Source organism: Magnolia sinica, chromosome 9, assembly GCF_029962835.1.
Source record: "Magnolia sinica isolate HGM2019 chromosome 9, MsV1, whole genome shotgun sequence".
NCBI lineage: Eukaryota > Viridiplantae > Streptophyta > Magnoliopsida > Magnoliales > Magnoliaceae > Magnolia > Magnolia sinica.
The window spans coordinates 67,422,486-67,448,145 of record NC_080581.1 but is presented as its reverse complement, the minus strand read 5'-3'; the positions used below and the strand labels follow the sequence as shown (position 1 = coordinate 67,448,145).

Here is a 25,660-nt window from a genome sequence, read left to right as displayed (position 1 = left end):
AACGTATCCACATGGAGGAGGATTTCTAGGTTTCTAGTACCTGATACAACATACATAGCTAGCCAAACTAGGATTATATAGTCTGTGATAGATCACAATACAAGTTATTTATGCCTACTAAGATTCATTGTCTTTATTTATACCCCTGATGACCTAGAAATGAGATGAATAGCTAAGTAATATTTTATATGGTACTACACTTGGTAGAGGCAATTCTACATGCAATAGTATTTTTAAAGAAACTATATCAACTGATAAACTTGGAGCATTTCGTAAGTAGACTTGTCTAGCAAGAAAACAAATACCTTTGTCTACAACAATATTAAGAGAAAAAATTTGTAAACATTGAAGCATTTCATTTGACTGTTATGCATCCAAGCCTTCCGATCATCCAATCGAAGCTCAGATTGGGCCAATTGATGTTCTGGACCAAGTCAACAGATTCCAACCAATCCAACAGTCCAATTGGACTATGGGATCCATAGATCCAATCGTGCGACACAAATCACTACAGGCTTGAACTATTAGACCCACAAGTCAAACCATGTACATTTTTTTTTCTTTTTTTTTTAGAAGGAACAAAAGAGAAACTGCATTGAACTAAAAGAGGGGAAAAAACAAAAGGGCTACAAGAGGAAAGGAAACAGAAACAAAAAAGGAGGGAATCTGCTGAGATAGCAGAAAACACCTAGCCACCTAAAAAACTAAAATCATCAACTTTCAGATCCCTAACATTGCCCGCCCATTCTATCACCATCTTCTTAGCCCTGGAGCCTGCAGAAGAAGAAGTATCATTGAAGCATCTGTTGTTCCTTTCTTCCCAGACAGCCCACCAAATGGCAAGAATAGCCAAATGCCAGATAATCAATTTGATCTTACCAAATTTAAGCCCATTCCAGTGAAGCAGCATCTTCTCGGCAGAACGCACCAACTAACCGAGAAACGCTGACAGAAATCTGCCACAATAGCAGAAATGAAGGGGCAATGAACGAGCAGGTGATTCACAGATTCCGCGTGACGCATACAACATAGGCAACTATTAACGATCTGCATGCCTCTCTTGGCCAGGTTATCAATAGTTAGAATTCTATTACGAACCGCCAACCACCCAAAACATCTATACTTAGGAGGGGCCTGAAACTTCCAAATGAACGACGCAACTTCACCCCGGGTTTCCTCCATAGGATAAATAACAGCATAAAGGGATTTGACTGAGAAAGCAGCGGTTTTTTCCAACAGCCAATCAATGCTATCCGACTGATAGTTGTCGATCGTAAATCTGGAGATGCAATTCTAGAGAGCTGTGAATTCGGACGCTTCACTATCATTAAGGTCTCTGATGCATCTAATGTCCCAAACAGTGCGGACATGAGTTGAGCAGGCACATCGACTAATAAGGATATCTTTGACAGGAGAGAGCCGATAAATTTGAGGGAAGAGGATCCTGAGAGGCCTGTACCCAACCCATTAATCTTCCCAGAATCGAATAGAAGACCCACTACCCAGAACATACCGAGAATTAGCAATGACGGGATTTCTGGCTTTGAGAATCCCTCTCCAGATGTGTGAAGCCTTATAATACAAAGAGTCTTTAGGCCACCAGCCTTCCTGAGTCGATCCATACTTTCCTTTAACAATCGAAACCCATAGAGCATCTTTTTCCGTGGCAAATCTCCAAGCCCATTTTCCCAACAGCACTGCATTCATAAGCTTCAAATTCTTTACATTCACACCGCCCTCCCTGAACCCTTTGCACACTTCTTTCCATTCGATCAGATGGAATTTCTCTGGTTCTCCTTACCAAACCATGGGAAATCTCTTCTAATTTTATCAATGAACTTACAGACTGGACCTGGGCATTTGAACAGCGTCATATAGTAAAGGGGAAGATTCGAGAGGGCTGCTTTGATGAGAGTTAACCGACTCCCCAAAGACAAATATCTGCATTTCCATGAGGCTAGATACTTTTGAAATTTGGTGATAACCCTATCCCACATACTTTTTGGAGGAGAACCAATAGAAAGAGGCAGACCAACGAAATAAGTAGGGAAAGACTCTACCCTACACCCAAGCGTGGCTGCCATGTTCTGAAGAGACGGAGAAGGAACATTGACTCCGAGCAGCTTCGATTTACTCATATTGATTCTTGGACCCGACACCGCTTCGAAACAGCAAAGAGCTATAAGAAGGTACTCGATTTTTTCATCTGAAGCTTCAAAAAAGATAATAGTATCGTCTGCAAACTGAATATGGGTGAGGGGAGATGACAGGCCCGGCATAGCGATGCCACGGAGAAGACTCTGCTCCTGCCCATGCTTCAACATTTGAGACAAGGCCTTGCCAACTATAAGAAATAGAAAAGGGGAGGGGATCCCCCTGCCGCAGACCTCTCGAGCTTTTGAAGAATCTGAAAGGAGTGTCGTTAAGAATGATGGAGAAGTGGGCCGATCCGATACAAGCAACGATCCACCTTCTCCATTTGGCCCCAAAGCCCATCCGGGAAAGCAAATACAAAAGACAGTTCCAATCCACATGATCATAGGCCTTAGCAACGTCCAATTTACAGAAAACAGCTTTATGGTTAGACTTGTGACAAGTGTGAAGCACCTCATTGGCGATCAGGGCACCATCCGTAATCTGCCTTCCACTGATAAAAGCATTCTGATTGGGGGAGATGAGGCTCCCGATGACTTTCGACAGCCGAATTGATAAGACTTTCGCTAGAATTTTGTAGGGGCTCCTGATCAGACTAATCGGCCTGAATTCAGAGAAGGAAGAAGCACCGGCCACCTTAAGAATGAGAGAGATGAAAGTGGCTCCAAGACCCTTCGATAATCTACCTCTGGCATAGAATTCCCGGACGAACAGAAGAACATCTAAGCGAACAGAGTCCCAAAAAGTTTGAAAAAAACTAATCGGAAAACCATCGGGACCCTGAGATTTGTCTCCACCCAAAGCGTCAACTGCTACCTTTACCTCTTCTTCAGAGAATGGAGATTCCAGCAGGTACACATCACTCACCTGCAACGTTCTGAAGGAGATGCTATCTAAAGTCGGACGGACCCAGTTATCAGACGACAGGAGGTCCTGAAAATGCGAGATAGCAAGATCTTCAATCTTCTTACGATCATCAATTATGTTACCTTTGTCGAATATACTGAGGATGGCCTTAGATCTAGAATGCATATTGGCCATGTTATGAAAGAACTTGGTATTTTGGTCCCCTTATGCGATCCATTTAACTCTAGATTTAATCCTCCAAGAGACTTCCTCTTCAAGAGCTTTGTTTGAAAGTTCCTGAATGATTGAAATGCGCCTGATCATGACCTCTTTAGACATTGGGACAGCTTCCGAATCCGAATCGATATGCTGAAGTTCAAAGAGGAGAGCTTCAACGTCTGCTTCTCTCTTTAGAATTACCTCCTGGCGCCAATCCTTGAGCTTGGACTTGAGGAGACTAAGTTTGCAAAGCAGTTTATGACCGGCAAAACCCTCCACTTTGAAAGACGACCACCATTCAACAATCTTCTGCCAAAGACCCTCTGTCAGGAGCTAGGAAGAATTAAACCTGAAAGGCTTCGGACCCCAATTGTCTTCCTCCATACTTAAAATGATCAGGCAATGATCTGAAGTTGTACGCGACATGGCCAGTTGCTTAACTGAAGGGAAAGTGTCAATCCAATCCGGAAAGAGGAGGAATCTATCCAGACGGGATTGAATAGGAGACGCCTAACCATTGGTCCAAGTGAATGAAGCCCCCAGAAGTGGCAGGTCAACAAGCTGTTGTTGCTGGATCCAATCAGAGAAACAAATCATGGCAAGAGAGGGCCTTCTACTCCTGGAATGGTCCTCCGCAAAGCGCATAATATTAAAATCGCCTACCACACACGACGGCCCTGAGGAAGATTGTCTGGCCTGGGAGAGCTCGTCCCAAAAGTCTGCCCTGTGAGAATCACTGTTAGGCCCATAAACTACCGAAAGAAGACATTGAACAAGAGAGGACTTATCTTGAAGGATAACCGTCACAAAGAAGGTGCCTGTAGAGGAAGAGATGAGATTCCATTTGGACGATCGCCAGGCAATGAGGATCCCACCCGAAGTCCCCACCGCATCCAGAGATACCCATTTCGCATCATTCGGCTTCCACAGGGTAGCCAACAGACTATCCTTGAAGCAAGAGACCTTGGTCTCCTAAAGACACAGGACGTCCAGATTTTTTCTGCTAACAATCGCTTTAATCATACTCTTTTTTTGCTTGGAGCCTAACCCCCTCATGTTCCATGAGATTATCTTCATTGATTCACTACATTTCCCCAATTACCCTATCTACTATCTTTGGAGAATGAAGCTGATATAAACCCCGGACTAGCCTCTAAACGTTGCAGCTCTCGGCTACTCGAATTCTTAACTAAGTGTTTTACCGGAGATCCGCACTTTTCAATCAGTCTACCTTTATTTTATATGCATTGAAATAATGCAATATAATCCCCTAGCCTATCCTCGAAGGAAAGACAGAGGGACTTCCCCACCTTTCCGATAGCTTGTCTTATCCATCGATTCTTCTGAATCTTAGTCAAGAGTTCGGATCTGTTCGGTTCCAATGACAACGGATGGATCTGAGGGTCGGCAATCATCTGCAGTCGTTCTAGCATGATGAAATCAGGAGACAAGTTATCTTGGAATAGCGTGAGCGGACCCATTTCTAAAGCATCAACGGTTGGTATAGAAGTGGAAGATAGGGAAAGGGCCAAGGACAAGACTGAGGCTTCGAAAGAATTGAGAGGGGTCTCCCCTCGGAACGAGCATCAGACTTAGAGAACAGGCTCGGATCAGAAGGATTCAGAGGAGAGTGAATGGAAGGTGAGGTGGTGAGTAAATGGAGAGGAGCTGAGGTGGGAAGATCGGACGGATGAACGGAGGGGATAATATCATCGAGAGTGAGGGCGAGCTGCGAAGAGGATTCGACAGTCCCAAATCGCGAAGAGAGAACAGCGGGAGATTTCGCCAGTCCATCGACTAGGATCGAAGAGCCATCAACACACCGCACGTGCTCCACGCCAAGCGTGTTGTATATCGAGAGAGGAGCTACCCCACATTCTGCTTGCTCCACGTGTCCCACTTTGCGTGTTAATGAGGATGAGACGGACGGGCCCATTAATGCTCCTGACGCAAGACGTTGTCGTATCCGGTCCGAAGGCGTCTAAGTCTGGTTAAAGACCTAGCAAGCCATATAGTCTTCCGGATAATTCGCTACTTCCTTATCCTTTGATCTCCGCTTCTCCACATGCGAGCCACGTGTCAACAATTTCACTGCCATCGTTTGATCAGACGACGGACGAGAGGAAGCAGGTACTGACGAAGGCGTCGAAGACTCCTGGGGAGCACCACATGTCACCGAGGTGACTGGGGAGCGGTCGCGTCGTCCACTGGGAGAATGATTACCATGCGGTGTTCCGCTGGACTATGGAAATTGTACTCCTTCAGTTGGCGATGGGTCAGAGGCCACCATCTGCTCCGGTGGTGGACCTTCTCTGATACGCCAAAGGTCGCCCCAACGAGGAAGCGGATCGTCCTACGCTTCCATTATCACCGGAAAATCGAGATTTCTATTTTCAACGACCACCTTGACTAAGGATGGCATGGCAGCTCCCTTTTTTCTTCTAACTTTAACTCTGATTACTCTGAGCTCCTCCCCAAGCTTAGTCTTCGCGTCCAGTTCGAGATACGAACCCAAATAAGCAGCCACCGAAATAAAGAACTCATCAAAGCAGAGTTCTAACGGGATTCCCCAAACCTGAAACCACACGTTCTCCATACCGAAGATGGAGAAGTCTTCCCACCGCATGATTCTCGCCACCGGACCACCTGAGTGAAGATATCCTGCCATCATCAACATTTCCGAGTTGATCCCTGGGTAGACCTTAACCCAAAGCTCTGTGTGTCCCAGCGGTTAAATAACGTAGTTCCCCGGATTAAATCTCGTAGTTTCTAATATCCAATCCTTCACCTGGGATATTGACGCACCTTCCTTGCAGACGATGACTAGGGAGTCCTTAAGATCTTCCGTGGCCCTTCGAAAATAAGTCGTGTTAACAGTAATCGGAACCCCCATCTTAGGATCAGCAGGTACGGGCTGAGGAGTTGGATCAGTATCAGACGAAGGGGAATGTCGGGACCTAGTAGAGATAGATTGATGGCGTAGAAGAAGAACCTCCTTGAAGGATGGGGGTTCTGACGAGGTTGGTGGGGAATTTGAGGGGGAGGGGGAGGTGTAGGATGAGGGGGGAGGACATTCTTGGGACGCTGGGGTGAGGTTTCAGAGACAGGAGGGTTTTGGGCCCGTACCTAGCCCTCTTAATGAGTAAAGGATAACCTGAGAACTTCTCTCCATGCAGCATTGCAATTGCTCTTGCTAACTCTGCCTCCGATGACATTCGAACTAAAGCGAAACCTCTGTAAGCTCCGCTGCTACGATCACACATCCATGACCGCCCCCGCCCGGCCAAAAACCCTCTCGATATTGAGCGGAAACCATCCTTTCGGAAAGCCCTTCACAAACAACGTCGGGAATGCAAGGCAGTTTCTTGCCGCCACTGCCACGGCTCTCGGTTTTGCCATGACGAACCTCCTCCCATCCCTTATCTTTCAGACAGACCCTTTCGTCATTGGCCGATATACGATCGGTGCCTTGGACTTTCACTAAATCTGTATTCGTTATCTCTTCCCTAGAGTTACGGGTCCTCCTAGAATCGTTAGAAGAAGAATCTCCCCAACGATGGTTGTTGCTTTCTTGCGTCTTCTTCATCGCGTCTTCTTCATTGCGTCTTCTTCCCGATCGTAGACTAGAAGTCTAACCAGGCTATATACACAAATTGTAGGTTTATGAGAGCTTTGTACTAGTCATACTACCTCCATCCCAAGTTATAGAGTTGTGTACAGGTTTCTTTTAATAAAAGTGGAACTTCATATTTAATTCCCCTTTTAGTAGTTCTCTATTTCATTTGCAAGCCGAGATAAATTAGGCAAGTTTATTCTTTGGAACAATAGGCTTTTAACCTTGGTTTCATTAATTTTGTATGTATCACTTTGAATAGGATGCCGACCTACTCTGAATGTATCACTTCGAACAGGATATGAATATACGTAGATATGTACATAAGTATGTACCCACATACAAACACACATAGGGGAATGCCAATGTCCCAACTTCATCATGGTGCTAGCAACGCCCCCAAAGCTTTAAAGTAATACATAGCACGGTCAATCATTGATTTGGACATTCATTCAATCATACCAATGGAATCACGTTGTGGTGAAAAAAAAAATGTTGATTCGATGATCCTGGCCATCCAGTCAGTAGCATGAAAAACTGGGCAGCCAAGACAAGCACAGAAACAAAATAGTTTAAATCATCATGTTGAAATGTCTATTCAATAAATCCCACTAGGAATTGCTTATGATTCCTTAGAAGCAATTTGAGTTGATGATGCTAACCATCCAATCTATGGCTGACAAATATTATGGTTGTAAGAAATGGGCCACATTCAAAGGGTTAAGCTCACCAACTAATTCGATTGGCACGATTTTTATTTTATTTTTATTTTTTTTGCCATGGCTTGCCCCCAACAAGACGAGTGAATGAATGGTCTGGATTGATGGTTGGCAATAGCATTTCTCATTTAAAAGCTTTGGGAACGTTGTTAACATGCCCATAAAGTTGGAGGGCGTTAGCATTTCCCATATATATGTATGTATGTTTGCCTATGTGCATATCTCTATGTACATACGTACATACATATGTATGTATGCAGTGTTCGAAGTATCGGTATCGCTACAAGTTTTGTTGGTTGGGGATATGGAAACAATATCGATATCGCTGATAACATCGTCAATAACCAGAAATGTTGGGGAAACATGGGGAAAACAGTGGATTTCTTCAGTGAAACTTCAGGAGATGCTACAATACACATATTTGCATATTTAGGAATAAAAAATTGTAAAAAGAATGCATGGATAATAAGTTTCCATTTAATAGGGGCCTAAAAGCATGTGTTGCCGTAAGAAACCAGTCCAACCATCCCATCTATTTATCCAACCATCCAACCAAATATCTATCGATATTTTAGAGTATCGACAACACACGTTGCTTCGCCGAGAAATCATCGACAACTGGAAAGGAAATGAAAGATTGTGGTCTCGATATCATCCATGTTGCAAAATGATCGATATTATCGTCGACAATTTGAACACCGCATATAACTATGTGCCCATAAAAAAATTGAAATGAAAAGTATTTTAATAAACAGTTTTTTGACGATATAGATACACTGGCAATATTATCGAAATACCACCAATACATTAGCGATACAAGCAACACCTGGAATTTATATGGTCGAAAATCTTGGCGATATTGATACATTGGTGATATAAGTGACACCTGGAATTTACACAGTGAAAAATATTGGTGATAGCAATATACTGGCAATACTTAGCAATACATCGCCGATACCTAGAATTTCTAAAACTACTGGTGTTATCAGCATCGCTACCAGTGTTATTGGTATCGCTGAGCTAGAGATACATATAATATCGGGGATATTTCGATAATATCACCTACAAAAAGAAAGCAGAACAAGAACGGCCAGCCACCTGGCAGCCAAAGAGCCAACAATTACAGAGGAAAGAAGACCTACAGATTGCACACACTGCAAACAAACAGTTTGACTAAAACAAAGAAAAAAAGGGGAATCTCAGAAGACATACTGTTAAAAGAGTGCTCATTCCTTTGCTTCAAAAGGGCCCATAAAATCACCGTGAAGCATGGTCTCCAAAGACTTCTACCTTTCCCACAAAAATGACCCACCTGCCAAGCCTCTAGTTGCACAAGCGTGGAGCAAAGTGGCAACAGATTCGGGTGTGGGAGTGGGGAAGTGTCTATTTCAAAATGTTAGCAAGCATAAACAGCTAGGAAGCAGTAGCAGGAGCGCAACTCTGAAGTGCAATTCGAGGCGGGAGCATCACCCATTTAAAGAGAGCTCCATAACTACTCTTTTCATTGTACATGGTACTACTATGGGAGTTGGAGAGATGTATGTGCAACATACAGATTGACCTTTACAAGTTTCCTCCAAATGTGGAGATGGAGTACATACAAGAATAACTTCTACCAATCCTCCTAATCCGTCAAAAGATCATCACTCTTCTAAGTCTTTGCCTATAACATCAGATGAAGGTAATTTACCTATTGCTCTTCCAAAGAGTATCTGTTCATGTAGTTAACATCCTATTTCCAGCTCCGTTTCGTTCAGTGGTTTTTCTCTTTTGTTTTGACAATTTTCTTTCTCTATTGTCTTTTGCCTATTCCTCATTCTGTCCATGAGGCTCTTGAGTTGTGATGAGTGAAAACAATCTATGGCGTAAGTGATACTTGCACTTTATTAGAACCAAACTTGGACATTAGCTGGATTACCTGCTGGAAAGCGTGTAGTTGCGTGCAAATGGGTGTATACGATAAAATACAATCCTGATGGCTCGGTGGATTGTTTAAAAGCTCGATTAGTTGCCAAAGAGTACTCTTTGACTCTTGGAGTCAACTATTTGGAGACCTTCTCACCTGTACTAAGTGTGATTATTTCCATAGCTGAAATTTAGACTGGCCACTGTATCAGCTTGATGTGAAGACTGCTTTTCTTCATAGAGATCTGGTTGAACAAATTTACATGGAGAAACCACCTGGGTTGATTGCTCAAGGGGAATCGGATAAGATATGCCGCCTCAAGAAATTAATTAATGGCTTGAAACTATCTCTAAGAGCTTGGTCCAACAAGTTCAATAAGGTGGTGTTTGAATGCGGGATGAAACGTAGCCAGGCTGACCACTATATTTTTGTAAGGTGAAGTTAGACAGGCACTTATTGTTGGTTGTATAGGCATTAACAAGTTGAAGAAATTCTAACAACAACATTTCTATACCACGGACTTGGATCGTCTTCCGTATTTCTTGGGCATTGAAGTGGTCAACTCCAAGGTGGGCATCAACTTGTCACTACAAAAATATGTGATGGATTTACTAAATGAGATAGGTTGCTAGGAGCCTGGAGCCAAGCCCACCAAGACTTCCATAAATACAAATCAAAAACTCAGCATGAATCAAGGTGGTGAGCTAATTGATGATACGGGGAGATACCATCAACTTGTTAGAAAATTGATTTATCTAACAACTATCTGACTTGATATTACATATCCTAACAGCGTGGTTAGTCAATTTATGCAGGTCCCTCATATGGAGGCCATGCTTCGTATCCTCAGGAATTGAAAGGGAGCTCCTGGTCGTGGTGTCCTCTACAAGTAGAATGGCCATCTTCAAATGGAATGATATTTTGAGGCAGATTGGGCCAGTTCTCCATCTGATTGGCAATCTACATCTATCTACATCTAGGCCATTTAAGCACCCATACGGCATGTGAACTCATTTGGCTAAAGACACTAATGTGAGAACTTGGTTTATGGTTGAGATTGCCATGAGGCTGTATTGTGATAATCATGCAGTCTTTCATATTGTCAATAACCCTGTTTATCATGAGAGAACCAAGCACACCGAGGTCGACTGCCACTTCAACCAGGACGGGTGAAAGTTGCCAACGGGGAAATTTTAATGTCGTTCATCAAGTCCCAAGATCAATAAGAAAATATGTTCATGAAAGCTTTGGGTCGTACTCAACTAGATCGTCTCTTTGTCAAGCTAGGCATTCAAGATATATATGCTCCAACTTAAGGGAGATTGTAATCGAACATGGGCTATTCTACAGCCCATCCATGTTTAAGACATAATGGGTATTCTTGCTTTTATTAGAAATGGCATTTTTGTAATTATTGAAAACCATGTTTTTGTGTGTGTGTGTGTGGGGGGGGGGGAGGTGGTTCTTCTTATTTTGTCACCACCTTAGTTGCTCTGACTAATTGAGCTACGCCGGCTAGTCCATTCAAAGGACCAACCGGCCCACTTCCGATGCTAGTTAGACAACCTTGGAAGGCAAGCAGCACATAGTACCATAGTACCATCAACAATCCCCTGTTGGGACGGCCGCATCACTGGCACGGCTAATTGGCGCCCACAACAGCGCCAGCCAGCCAGCCAGCCTCTTTAGGGATAGCCAATTCTCTACTAGCCTGATTTACCCCCTTCAGTTGCTCCGCAACATCTTTCGGTTCTTCATCCTTCTTCTGTAATTGATGTGAGCCCTTCTTTAGGTTTTGTCATCTAGATCTATGACAATATGACATGTTTAACTTTGCAAATCAGGCTGGCTTCCCTTCTTTGCAAACCATAGCTTGTATATATGGCCTCACAGCTTGAGCGCAGAGGACAAAAAACGTGAAATTGAGGCTCAAATCTCTGGTAAATAGGCAAAAGGCCATGACCATGCCTACAGCAGAGCACTGGAGAAGATGGTTGCAAAGCACTAGGTAGAGATGAAATGTTTGAAACAGCAGATAGAAACTATGAAAGGTGTCTGGAGGCAAGTGCAAGAGCATTACATTGAAATAGAGGAGAATGAATTAGCCAAGGCAAAATGTGCAGGCCACTTATTCATGACGTCTTTGAGTCGCATTTTTTTACAAGTATCTTACGTATAAGTGAAGTGGGAAAACAACAAGTGAACGAAATTGCTCATTTTGTCATCCATGGGACCATCATCATTTTTTGTTTACATGCCACAAACATGATAAGCAAAGGGGATACAAGCCCCCAACTTCACATTCATCGAAATTATGCATTCTTTTACATGCCCAACATGATGAACATCACCTCGCACTCTCCTAAATACACAGTTCATGAATGCTCCTCGTGCCCATCATCATGAAGCTGCTTCTCCAAGTGATTAAATTATCACCAATGAGCATATGATAGCTAGTCTTGGATTTCCTATCATCAAATGATCCTGCCCAGCCATTATCGCGATAACCAGAGGTTCAAATCATTGGAATACAAGAGACCTTGCTAAGAGCCTATTTCATGATGGGGACATCACGCGCACACGCATGCCCCACTACGCACGTATGCAAGGAGGAGGAGGGCCCCACCATCTATCTGTATCGATGACGACGTCTAGAGAGGGCTTCTTAGTTAGAAGACTGCGTTTTGGTTCGTTAGAGTGAACCCAATAGTCATGTGAATCCCAACATGGGTTCTCGTGATCGTAGCCCACTATTCTAATTAATCTAGTACTTTGGGTTTTGCTTATTATTGTTATTAGGAATATCATGGACAGATTAAATTGTTTTGATTAGTTGTTATTTTTTATTACTTCGTCTCCAAGTAATAGGTTGTGCACATGGCGCAAGTTTTGAGATATAGGGTTTTATTATAAATAGGGATCCCTTATAGTCTTTTTTTCTCATTAAGATTAATAAAAATTTTGCGTTTTTCTGCTTCTCTAAATTCCTAAGTTGTGGAGATTCAATTGGGTGTGAAATCCTCCCTTCCTCGAAAGGCTAACTACCGTGGCACGAAGCCACACCTATCCCGATTCACCCCCACCTTTTACCATCCATATTTCTCCTCTTACAATCTACGCTTCAAATACATCCTCTATTGCAGCCGTTTCTCTCTACAGCAGATTTCCAGAATCTGGCCCTGCAGGAGAGCTGAAACTTCGGCGGATCACCACGCACAGACCGTGCATCGGATCAAGCTGAAATTTCGAGGTTTGATGGCCCACTCCTAGCCAACCAGGGCCAAGCTGGCCGTTTTCTAATTTGTGGGCCCCACACAAGTGCGGGACACCTCCAGTGCACGTGCGTCTGGGCCTTCACCACTGTCCACGCATGTGACGCTTATCCGGTTCGTCTCTCTCCTCTCTTTCCCCCTCTTTCACCCCAAATCTCTAACCCTAACCCTAAATTACTCAAATCCCCAATTTTATGCTTTTTCTTCAACCTCAGGGTTCCTCGAATTGAAATCTATGAACCCCTTGGATTGGGGAATTATTTCTGTGCATGTGTGGATGAATTTACCCTCCTCTGATTATTGTTTGATCTATAATTTTGATTGATCCAGCCCTAGCTTGTGTAGGCCTGGGCCTGCATAGATTCCCCTTTGATTGAATGCTTGAACTTTTGTGTGGGATGTGGAATTTTGTGTAATTGTTTTCTAAACTAACGTGATCTAAAGCCTGAAAATCTTGGACATCATATTTGAATTTCATGTCCTGCATCATTTTAGGTAATGGCTAACACTATCTATGATATTTTAATGGCTAACACTATCTATGATATTTTATGGCTAAAGTCTCTTCTATGTGAAATGGAACTTCCTCCAATATTGTGCTTGATGAGCACACAAATTTCTAAAGATTTCACAATGCCCTTTATTAGATCTGAAGATCAAATGGTAGACATCTTTACCAAATCATCAAACTGTACTAAGCTTCGTACTATCTTGTCCAAGATGGTCATGGCTAAAATTTATGCTTCAGCTTGAGGGGGAGCATAGAGAAGTGAATAATTGTTTGCCTGCATCTGTATTTCAGTCGTCAGGTGGAGTTCGATACGTATTTTTACTTAAATATTAATAAAAATGAGGAGAGCAGAACGTGTAAGCCTGACCCTCGTTCTCTCTTTGTTCCTCCCTTCTCCTCTTTTTTTTTCCCCTCCCTTTACCCCTCTTCTACTATGTAAACCTTCTACAAAAATATTTCCCATCTCTTCCATAACTAAATTTCTCGAGTTTTCCCGTCATAATCCTTTTTTAAAATTGTGTCACAAATATTCCCAATTAACATAGTCAATAGTTAATTGTAAAAGAGAAGTAAATGTTCAGAATGATACATGGAATTCATTTTTATATAGATGGAAAAGGAAAGAAAGGAAAGAAAACATACACATAAAAACTCATACTTGGAATGATCAACTCTTTCTAGAAAAGCATGGAAAGATATGTCAGAATCACGCAACTCCACTCTGAAGGTAGAGCCTCTAGCAGGGATGACAATAGCCAAAGGTGCATGGGCATCAACAACTCTTCTGCAACGGTCAAGATATATACAATGAGAAATATTTGCACTCCATCAGGCAAATAAATAAATAACATTTCACAAGGATTTTTAAAAAAATTACCCATATAACGGTAGATTTTTGTCACCACGGACAATGAAATCCTAATAAACAAAGGTTAGGAAGATAAAAATAGTTAATAATGATGTTGCGTAAAGAAAGTTCCTTTGAACATTCTATACATATTTGAATCAAATGAAATAGTGATCATACACATAGGTATCATTTTTAATATAAAAGGCCAAGAAACATGAAGCACACTGTCAAAAATCATCTGAGAAATAAAAAGGCAATAACACATATCATACAAAAATAGAAGAAATTTTACTAGCATAACCAGGCATTTGTGATGTTTCAATATCATGCCACAGATAGCAAGGTGACACCATTGTAGGAAATCTTCTTAACTTAAGGAGTTCATCACCCAAGGCAGGCAACCTTAGTTTCAGAAGATGCCATTTAAAGCAGAATTTCAAAACCAAAACCCATATGTTATGAAACAAAGCTCAATCATATCCACCTTTGCCATCTCGAAGTAATGCGTTTGACAGTGCTAAAACAAGAGAAATAAAGACAAAGAAGTGAATGGAGTGCAGCTCAATCCACTCACTGCTGCAGTGGAACGACAAGTACTGTAGTGGAACTCAAATCTTAGGTTTACGCCTCAGTCAACCAACTCAGCATAAAGAACCTTACAGCATATTAGCAGAATCCCATCATCTTTTCTATGTAGTCATGTAGCATCATGAGATATAGGCAGACACAAATACAATATGCCTCACATCACTATTGTATCAAGCCGATACAGATACAATACAACCATATCAGCCAATACAATACGACGTTCATGAAAATTCACCCATGGTGTAATAGGATTATCACGGCTGCGCATGTGGAAGCTTGGAGGAGTTAAGGAATGATCTGTCCTAGAGAGGGGGTGATTAGGACCAATTAAAATTTATTTCTTTTAAACCCAATTCTCTACTTAGCTAACATGCAAATCAAGCTAAATAAAGGCAATTAACTCTAAGGCTTCCAAGCCAATAGAGGGCCCAATCACATAGACTACAAATGAAATGCCAATTAAATGACTAGTTTATAAACACGATAATGTACAAGTGTGTGTGGGATGTGTTAACTATTAAGTCCTAGCACTCATCTAATCATCCATGCATATAATTAAACATTCAATCACATAAGCATAATTAAACAAGTGCACAAATAATAATCCCAAACACAAGTATGTATAGTGGTTCAGTTCCCCTACTCCACTCCCAGTGAACGCACTCAACCCATAAGTGTACTGGATTTCACTATCGGAGGTTTTAAATCAAGTTAACCTCTAACATTTACAATCCTACACAAGAAAAGGCTCCCGTAAGAGACTTTTTATGGTTTTCTATAGGCTCGCCCCAAACCTCGATCGTACACAAGAACCAACTGACGTACACTCACGTTGAAGGCTCCAGCAAGAGACTTTAGTTGGTTTTCCATAGGCTAACCAACAACCACGGTCCTGGTCCAAGGACATACATTTACTCTCGCCAGAGGCTCCCACGGAGACTAACACGAACACACATGTGTTCGGTGGCCTACATAAGGACTTGATTTAAGCCCTACACAAGAGCTAAGGTCCTACACAAGAACCTAGGCTTTAGGCCCTACACAAGAGTTAATGTCCTACACAAAAACCTGAATTTAGGCCCTGCACAAGAGTCAAGGTCCTACACAAGAACCTAGTCGAGTTTAGGTCACAAACTCTTACCTCAATCCTACACGAAGAAAGAGAATATACAGACTTTTACACTTGACAACTTACTTGTCGAATTGAGCCCCTTTTGTAGCGTCGTCTCGGGTTGCTTAATCGATGCTCTCATGTGCTTCAGTCAGCTCCCCTTTGCTCCCCCGATCATGATGCTAATGCTTTGCCAAGGCTCCAACTCCAAGATCAAATAACTTTCATGTAATGCTCCTTTAAGGTGACAAGGTAATGGAAGATTGGTTGAATCTCCTGCAACTAATGGGAAGTTGTATTTCCTAGGGGATTCACCTAGATGGATCTTCTAGAGGATTTAGACAATGATATACCTATAGAGGATGAGTCTAATCTCTAGAAAATGGAAGAATTTAAGTACATCTTCAAGGTGGAGGTTGGAATCCTCATCAGTGTTAATCTTAAGGAAAGTGACTTAGAACTCATTGGTTTAGACACTTGGGATGAAAGATATGATCATGGAATATCCTAAGCTTCTATTACACCAAAAACTCATACCAATGCCCAAGAACCGAATGCCCTTTATAAACAGTTCGAGTTCCAGTGGTCAGAAAACGGGCATATAGCGACTTTGTCGATACCATCGGAAGGTCTTCGATTACATCGGGGTGACCTTCGATGCCTTCGAAAAAATCAGATAATATGATATATTTCTTGCTGGACATATCTGAGTTACTTGTTCGATGCCATCGAGTGGTCTTTGATGCCATCGAAGCGAACTTTCAATGCCATTGAAGGAGACCTCGATGCCATCGAGAAAATCAAATAAAATGTTGAATTTTTGATGGACATATCTGACTTTCTATTCGATGCCATCAAAAACCCCTCGAGGTCTGCTCAACAGGTTCGAGCACCACTCGAAATCTGCTATTTTGGACATATGTTTTCACAGTAGCTTCACACCTCTTCTAACCTTATCATGTTCCAATTAGGTTCCTGAGACTAAGAGATTATCAACAAGGCTTACCTATTAAGCCAAGATCATCTAGAGGTTCAAGGGTTGTTTTGGGTAAGAGTTAGGGTCACCAAGGCACCTCATTTACATGTTCTTTGCTCCTTGATGCTCCTGTCCTCTTATGTCTTCAGTCTTTAGCTTCCAAATGCTCAACCGACTACATGACACATGGACTCACGTGATTGACAAACGAGATGCACAAATTAGTGCACTAACAATTCAGAATCATGCATGAGGGACCAGGTCAAACATTCAAATTGCATAAAGAGATTCAACCTTAAACAAATTGGTTAACAAAACCTGACAGGCTAAACTACCGATATTTTGGCTTCACAAATGCGATTGCCACCCAAGAGAATAGACATTCAAATCGTTAGGGTTATTCAATTGATAGATTCCACCATAGATGTGTCCTGACCCATAAAAGCAGACTGGTCAAGTCATCAGGTGGGCCACACATGCATGAAAAAATGAGCCCTTACCAAAAGTCCAATTTCAACATGCACATGTAACCCACCTGATAGCCATACTAACCTGATCTTTGGGCTACAAAACATAGAATGTTGGGCCCACACGTGATGAACAGCCTGTGTCTTGCACACTTGTATGAGACAAATTCTTCTCTGACTTATAGAATCGATGCAGTGCTGATGTTGCACTTGCAAATTACCAAAAACAAGCACATCGTCCTAGAACCCACAAATGAGAAAGCAAACAATTCTGCAAGTGCTTAGGAGAATAATCTAAGGTGAAGACAGCCAAAGAATACCAAAAACAAGTGTTTGACAGCTACGAAAGATATATGCTGCACAAATTAAATTCTTTCATTGTCCATGGTTGGAAGTACAAGCTACAAGTTCACTTCTTTAAATCCTGAGAACTTTTGAGCCTATAAATGAGCTCCAGATAAGAACGTGTCTTTTGTGATTATGGCTGGGCCCTCATTGTAATGTGCGCAGCTTACACAGCACTTGACCATAAATAGCTCTGTTAATTACATCCCCTTTAACAATATTCAGTTAGTATTGCAACAATGAGACCAATAATACAGTTACCGAAGTACACAATCAAAAAAATAATGATTGGACACAACGTTTTTCCAATGAAACTTAGAAGAAGAAAAAAAATCTTTTGCACATTCAACATAAGAAGATTCAATCCATGAACCTGTCAAGAAAAAACAGAGCATTCGAGCCATTGACAGAGAGACCTTATTCCCATAATTAGTGCATTGACAGAGGAAATGCAGAAGCAGAGGTTCCAAACAGCTATAAGTGCAATTTAAGAAATTACAATGACTTCAGTTAAAAATAATCCAAAAAAGAAAGACTAACCTGGGTGAATATCGCTTTTGCATTTGATATTTTGAGCCTCGTTGATATTTCACAAGGGGCAAAGCTATCAGCAATGGATACAACAACATAGCCCGCCAGGACGATAGCTAGGTAGATAATCACAGAAGTGACATTCATTGGCATATCTATTGCAACAGCAGATCCTTTGGCGAGGCCCAAAGTATCGAGCGCATTTGCAACTAGACTGCAAAACAGAATGCCAATACAAGTACAAATCATAATACATACAACCAAAATATTGCAAGATAACAGTCATAAGAATTATCAACATTCCATTCCTTTCACAGCATCTAGTAAAAGTTAGTAGTTAGCTACACAATTGCATAAGCATGACTGCAGAGGAAACTGAAAAGTACAAATTGCAATTAAACAATCTTGCACCAAGCATCTTGCAGATCAAAGGGTCATCTGCATTTATGATGTGACTGATACATTGTGATGCATTGGACCAGCATTGTCAATCTCGATTAATGGTCAGAAGCATCTTCCTCTTGTCCTCATTAGGCTAAGCCAACACCAAAGCTACATGATAAAGGACAAGAGTGCTACGCTTTCTATCAACTGCAATGCACTTCTTTAGCATAACCTACTAATCAAAATATTGTATAATTGAACAAGTGTATGACACAATGAAAATCATTGGTTGTTGGGTTTCACAAGGTTGATAATTGATAACAGGAGAATTTATTGAAACTACTGGACATGTACAATGTGCGTACAGAAATGATGGGAGAGAGAGAGAGAGAGAGAGAGAGAGAGAGAATGGAAAGGGGGAGAAAAATGGGAGAAGTTGAAGTGGGGGGGGAAAAATGGGAGAAGTTGAAGCACACATGTGGGCTACACACACAGAGAAAAGGTACTCATGGTTTTGATTGTAAGCGACCCATCTCCATATTTTCCTAGTGTTGTGGCCCACTCAAGCTTTATTTAGATCTGTCTCATTTTTAGGCTTGTGTCCTAACATGAGCTGCACAACAGATGTACATTACGTATTTCATACAGTTGTCACAGTGGGCCCCACAGAACCTTTGTTGCACACTTTCCCTTCATTCTGTGCAGACAACATGCAAAGAGGAGGAAGTTTGAGAGGGCTACTCGCATCAAAGAACTGAAAAAGATGCATGTAAAATATAAGCCATTGCAAGCTTTCTGCAATATAAACCATACGCCAGCCATTAGCCACATTTTCGAATTCCCAAAATACCCCTGACTTCATTTAAAATGTCTTTCCATGTCCTTTGAATATTCAAAGTTTTCTGCCTACAGAACTAATTGCTAGAGCAAGAATGTCCAAAAGCAGCACACATTTTATATAGTATAAATGACATGGACTGCTAAAAGGATTTTCAATGACATGGAAACTTAACAATACTTCCATGGAGTAGATCCTAGAAATCAAAATGCATGTAAATTCTAACAGAGACCGAATGGGACAGAGCATTCAGAAACTTCATCTATTACATCTATGACTCTAAATAAAGAGAATCCGATGAGTTAAATGGGATTATGGTTTCATGTATCAAACTTGTATGTCAACACTGACTGAGAATCAAATTTCAATACTAGCAAGATGTCAAATACAACATATGGAGCGAAGGAAATGGCTGCTTCTCTTAGAATTGAGGTTGAAAATACAACAATGGCTGAGAACTCATCCAAGTCAAGCTCCAAAACCTGTCAAAAGATACACCGACTATGAAATGCCTTTAGGTTCCATATTACTTTTAACTCTACATCTTTTGACTTGTTTGACTCTTTGAAATTACTCGTAATTTTCATACAACCAGTTTTTCTTCCTTGCAACTCCAGCAAGTTGCATATTGACACTTCCTTTTATGTATTATTTGTTAGATCGTGTACTACATATTATATCATATATCGTACATCAGATTTTCTACCTGGCACACCTTTACATGCAGCATGTATAGGTGCATCTAAGGTGGCCGCCATGTGATTTGACCATAGATTTAAAATTAAAAATATAAATTAATAAATTAATAAATAATCAGGCATGTGCATTCATCAGTTGGGCCACACCTACACAAAATGAATGGCAATTTAAAAAAGAAAATTTTCCAATCTCCATATTCAGTTTACATGTATGGCCAGCCAAATGCCTGGACCAGACTTACTGGAGACCATGTTATGCACCAGCAAGATGTCCCACATACTTGCCAGATTGGCATGTGCACTGCATGTAAAGGTGGATGAGGAGAGGACTACAAGTTGCACTAGCACACCTCTATGTATGTATCTTATATTTCATCTTGACAGAATGTAAAGCAAAACAGCTGGAATTGCTCAAACAAAATCATTTCTAAAGTGCTAAATCTTGCTCAAAGCAATGAGAGACATAGATGAGATATGATTGTACTGATTAGAACATAACATACCAGACTTCTTTCCGCAATTCCTTAAGTGTCATACGATTCACAAGGGAATTGTCATCCCCTTCATTACGCCACATAACCATGATGTCATTCAAGCACCTCTCATTATTCAATCTCAAGCAATTTCCAGCAGAATTTAGAACAGCTCCTGGTAACCATTGACCTCCTGGATACAACATCCGGCCTTCCTCAGATGTATGTTGACGCAAAATACATGATGGGGGTACAGAAAATGATATATTCAATTCTTCCAATACCATTTTCCAATAAACCTACCAAAAGAAGAATGTTAAAAAAAGAAAAAAATAAATAAAAAATTAACCAATATTCAAAAGTTTGAAAGCAAAAACCTTAATGCAATATAGTCATACCTCAGGGTTAGAGACTGAAAATTCTTGCAAGTCAGAGAAGCTCGAGATTGGGTCCTTGTATCTCACGCCAAGAAACTCCTTCCCAAGCCTCTCTAATACCTGTCCTACATTTGTTGACATTGCACTCTCCCTATACTTCCATGCATCAATGTTGCTTAAATCATTATCATAATCCATTGCTTAAGATTCAAAGAAATTTAAAATCACACCAAACTATAGAGAAATGAATAAGAAAAATGGTACAAAATATGGATCAAATCAAGTGATGGAGACATCACGCGCACACGCACGCTCCCCTACGTACGTACGCAAGGAGGAGGAGGGCCCCACCATCGATCTGGATCGATAACGACGTCCAGGGAGGGCCTCCTAGTTAGAGGACTAAGTTTTGGTTCGTTGGAGTGGACCCGATAGCCATGTAAAGCCCAACATGGGTTCTCGTGATCGTGGCCCACTATTCTAATTAATCTCGTATTTTAGGTCTTGCTTATTATTGTTATTAAGAGTATCATGGACGGTTTAGATTACTTTGATTAGTTGTTATTTTTATTACTTCATCGCCAAGTAATAGGTTGCGCACATGGTACGAGTTTTGGGGTATAGGGTTTTATTATAAATAGGCACCCCTTGTAGTCTTTTTTATTCAATGAATATTAATAAAATTGTTGCGTTTTTCTGCTCCTCTAAATTTCTGAGTTATAGAGATTCAATTGGGTATAAAACCCTCCCTTCCTTGAAGGGCTGACTACCGTGGTGCGAAGCCACACCTATCCCATTTCACCCCCCACCTTCTTCCATCCATATTTCTCTTCTTGCAATCATCTACGCTTTAAATTCATCCTCTATTACAGCCGTTTTTCTCTCTACAGAAAATTTCTAGAATCTAGCCCTACAGGGGAGCTAAAACTTCGGCGGAGCACCAGGCATATACCGCATATCGGATCGGCCCAAAAATCGGGGGTTTTAGAGCCCACCACTGGCCGACCAGACTCAAGAAGTCAGTTTCCAGGTTCGGGGCCCCCTCGCACGTACAGCCAGGCTCCTACACACGTGCGTCAAGTCTGGCCTGCTGTCCGCGCACGTGGACTGTCTTCGAGTTCAGTTTTCCACCTCTTTCATCCCTCTCGTACTTACTTTCCATAACCCTAACCCTATATTGCATTATTTTCAATTTGTTTGCCCCCTTTTTCTAATCCTAGGGTTCTCTGAACTGAAACCTGTGAATCCCTTGGATTAGGGACTCATTGACGTGCATGTGTGGATGAATTTACTTTCCTTTGAGTATCGTTTGGTCTGTAATTTTTATTGATCCAGCCCTAACATGTGTAGGTCTGGATCCGCATAGATTCCCCTTAATTGACTGTTTGAACTTTTGTGTGGGATATGGAATTTGTGTAATTGTTTCTGAACTAACGTGATCTTAAGCTTGAAAATCTTGCACATCATATTTGAAATTTCATGTCCTGCATCATCAAGTTTGACGCTTTGGCTCACTGATCAAGATGATACTAGTTGTAGGCCTGATGTGGATAGTCTATATCCCAAAGTACATGGTTTGGTGTTGCTAATGCTACAATGAACTTTTGTATTTTTATTTTCTCCAGATTTTTTAGTGGACTTTTCAAGTGCAATGACCGTGAACCGCAGTGTTTTAGATAGAGAATAGCTTGCAGAGTAGCAATCAATCCACTGACCTGTGAGGCATATGTTTCATGGCATTTTGCATTAGCTACATGCTACTTCTGAATTTTAAATTAAATAATCAGAAAATAGATAAAGGAAAAGTATAAAGATAAAAGAATAGCGATGCAACTGACTTAATATTGTTGTCACGATTATAACCAATGGAAGATTATCTCAGGATTTTCTTTGCTTTGAGAATAAGTATAGAAACATGTAAAGACTCCTTTGTAGAGAGTTATGATAGTTATTTAAGTAAAAAATATTTTCTTTGTGTTTAAGCATGAGTTGCTTCCCTTTGGTCCTGTATTGCCTAAGGTGGAAGAAGATTGGGGCAATGTAGTGATTACTAGAACAGTAGCAAGTAGGTTGTTGGATATCAATCCACAACCTTTTATTTATATTATTAAGCCGTGGAAAAGTTTAATGGTTTGATATTCAAGAAAAAGGTACATATCCAAATTAAGATTCTCCTTTTTCGATTTGGTTGCATCAATTGCTGGGTTTCCTTTATTAAACATCTAACTCTAGGACAAAACTAGATTGGTAGGGAGTATCCTATCCATGCTATTTTTAGGGAAATAGTTCATCAATAGTAGGCTGCAATAGATCAATGGTCTGAGATGAATCATCAAGGTGTTCCATAACGGTAACAGTGGCCATAAAGGCCACTGCTATTACCGTTACGATACAGGCTATCTTCTTTTTAAAAATAAAAATAAAAAATTGTTTCTGGACCATTGTAGGACCGTTATGGTTCATTTTTCTGTAACGGCTGTTAAATAATTTTGGCCCTGTAACGTGTAACGGTTTACCGCCACGTGACCAATTTGGAATACCATGCAAATTATACAATATGACCGCTTGCATCTTTCCTCATATATACTGGTTTTTAGTTCCAACAGGCGAGTCTCATTGTTTGATAATCCAAACAATTGTTATCTTGCATACTACCATGGATGGATTATGCCTCAAAAGTCTGCTCAATGGGAGAATCTCAGGGGTCATTTGGATGCCTGTAAAATTCTTAATTGTAGAAGTGTTTACAGGTAAACGCTTTATAGGTAGGTGTTTGGATGGCAGAATTTATCTGTAATCGTAAACACTTTACAGGTACACTCACCCCTTCTCTTTTTCTAGGCAAAAAAGCCATGTTTCATATTATAGGTAAAGTCTTTACAATCGAAAATACATTATACATAGTAGAACACTCTGATTGATACATACTCATGTTGTGTGGGGCCCATCGTGATGTGTACGGTACATTCAATCTATCAATCATGTGTGTCCGCTCATGCTCTCCTGTGGTCCTGAAAAAACAGCATGATTGATCATCGAATGGACCACACGAAAGGGAACATTTGGGACAGGATGCCCACCACAAAAAAGCTATGTAGGTTGTGTGTGGGCCCCATTGTGATAGTTGTGGGACATCCAATCCCTCCAGCACAAGCGTACTTTGATACTCTCCTAGGGCCCCAAAAATGTGAACTGCAAATTTTGGTGAGATTTACTACCCCAAGCTCTCTATGGTGTGACTACCTACTTTCTACATTAGAAACACTATACAATTTAGCCAAACACACAATCTGTTTTACTTTTTTTGGGGGGTTAAGCTTGTTAGTTACACACCCCACTGTCAGTACACACTCCACTGTTAGCCACCCCCCCAGGTAATCCATACACACAATCTATTTACCTATAAACATTTACAACTTTAAAGAAAAACATAATCGCATATAAACAGTTTCCACCTGAAACTCTATTCATCTGTAAACAACTTAAAACTTCACATGCATCCAAACGACCCATTGAATGGACGTGACTTGGCTGGGACCCAGAACCAACAATGTGGATGGTACCAGACCGTGGGGCCCACCTTGATGTATGCATTGTATATCTACACCGTCCATCCATTTTGCCAACCCATTTCATGGCATGAGCCCAAAAACGAAGCAGATACCAATATCAACTGAACCACACCATAGGAAACAGTGGTGAATGACTACTAAAAACTTTTTGTGGGCCACAAGAGTTTTGGATCAAGCTGATATTTGTGTTTTCACCTCATCCAGATCTGAGTGACCTTATCAACAGGTAGGATGGAAAATAAACATTACAGCGGGCTTTGGAAGTTTTTAATGGTGGGCGTTCAATGACCACTGTTTCCTGTGGTGTGGTCCACCTGAGATTGTTTCTACTTCATTTTCATGCTCATACCATAAAATGGGTTGGCAAAACGAACGGACGGTTTAGATATACAACACATACATCAAGGTAGGCCCCACGGTCAGGGTACAACCAACATAGCTGGTTCCAGGGTACCCCTTGAATTTGATTGTGTCCCATAGACAGCTAAGAAGAGAAATACAACAACAGCTTAACATTCAACCGGAAAAAAAATTTTAAAAAAAAGTCATAATATTGGTCACTGGGAATTCCAATCTTGGCACTTTTTAACCATCTACGGTGGCACACAACAGACCAACGGTTTGGATTACCCAATGATGGGCCCCACTTGTCAGAAATGTAAGCGCGTGTATACATACAGCAAAAAGATGCGGACAACGTAAATACCCCATTTTTTTCAGAAATTATTGGAGATCCAAAACTAATGAAATAAAAATTTAAAAAGAAAAAAAAATTAGTCCATAGACGGCTGAAATTGAATGGGGATTTTTTTATTTTTTTTTTTGAACTTACGGATCGGGAATCCAAGCGGGAGGAGGAGGAGAATCTGAGCCGTTGGAAGTGGTGTTGCTATGGTAGCAGCCGTAGTACATCATCTGATGTAAAGAGAAAGGGTGATTGGGTTTTAGAAGGTGCTTTGAGATGTTCTTCCATGTCTCCCCAGTGTTAGTCCCGTAATTTCGCAGGATCTGAGTGAGGTCCTGGTGAAGCTTCTCTGCATCTTCGATAGGAATTCCGACGGCTGAGATTTCCGCGACTGTGATTCGATCGAGCGGTTGGAAAGCCATTTCTAGTTGTTTAGCTAATTTTATTTCTATGGCTTCGTTCCGCAAGGATTTTTCATGAGAGAGAGAGAGAGAGAGAGAGAGAGAGAGAGTATCGGAATTTGTT

General features: G+C 41.2%; 1 protein-coding gene across 2 annotated transcripts in view; it reads right to left on the bottom strand.

Annotated features, from left to right (window-relative positions):
• Window positions 1–25,660, bottom strand: part of LOC131255583 (probable acyl-activating enzyme 17, peroxisomal) — a 34,488-nt gene extending 8,828 nt beyond the window's left edge. Inside the window, exons 1-6 of one of the 2 annotated variants that reach the window (XR_009176181.1) lie at window positions 25,283–25,660; window positions 20,900–21,029; window positions 20,532–20,800; window positions 18,118–18,322; window positions 14,118–14,158; window positions 13,899–14,024 (exon numbers count right to left, since the gene is read on the bottom strand). Coding sequence is in view for 1 of the 2 variants with exons in the window: in XM_058256334.1 (XP_058112317.1) it covers window positions 13,899–14,024; window positions 14,118–14,158; window positions 18,118–18,322; window positions 20,532–20,800; window positions 20,900–21,029; window positions 25,283–25,557 (1,046 nt within the window). In the remaining variant the exon portion in view is untranslated. The remainder of the gene's footprint in view (window positions 1–13,898; window positions 14,025–14,117; window positions 14,159–18,117; window positions 18,323–20,531; window positions 20,801–20,899; window positions 21,030–25,282) is intronic. The other variant, XM_058256334.1, reaches the window with a different exon arrangement.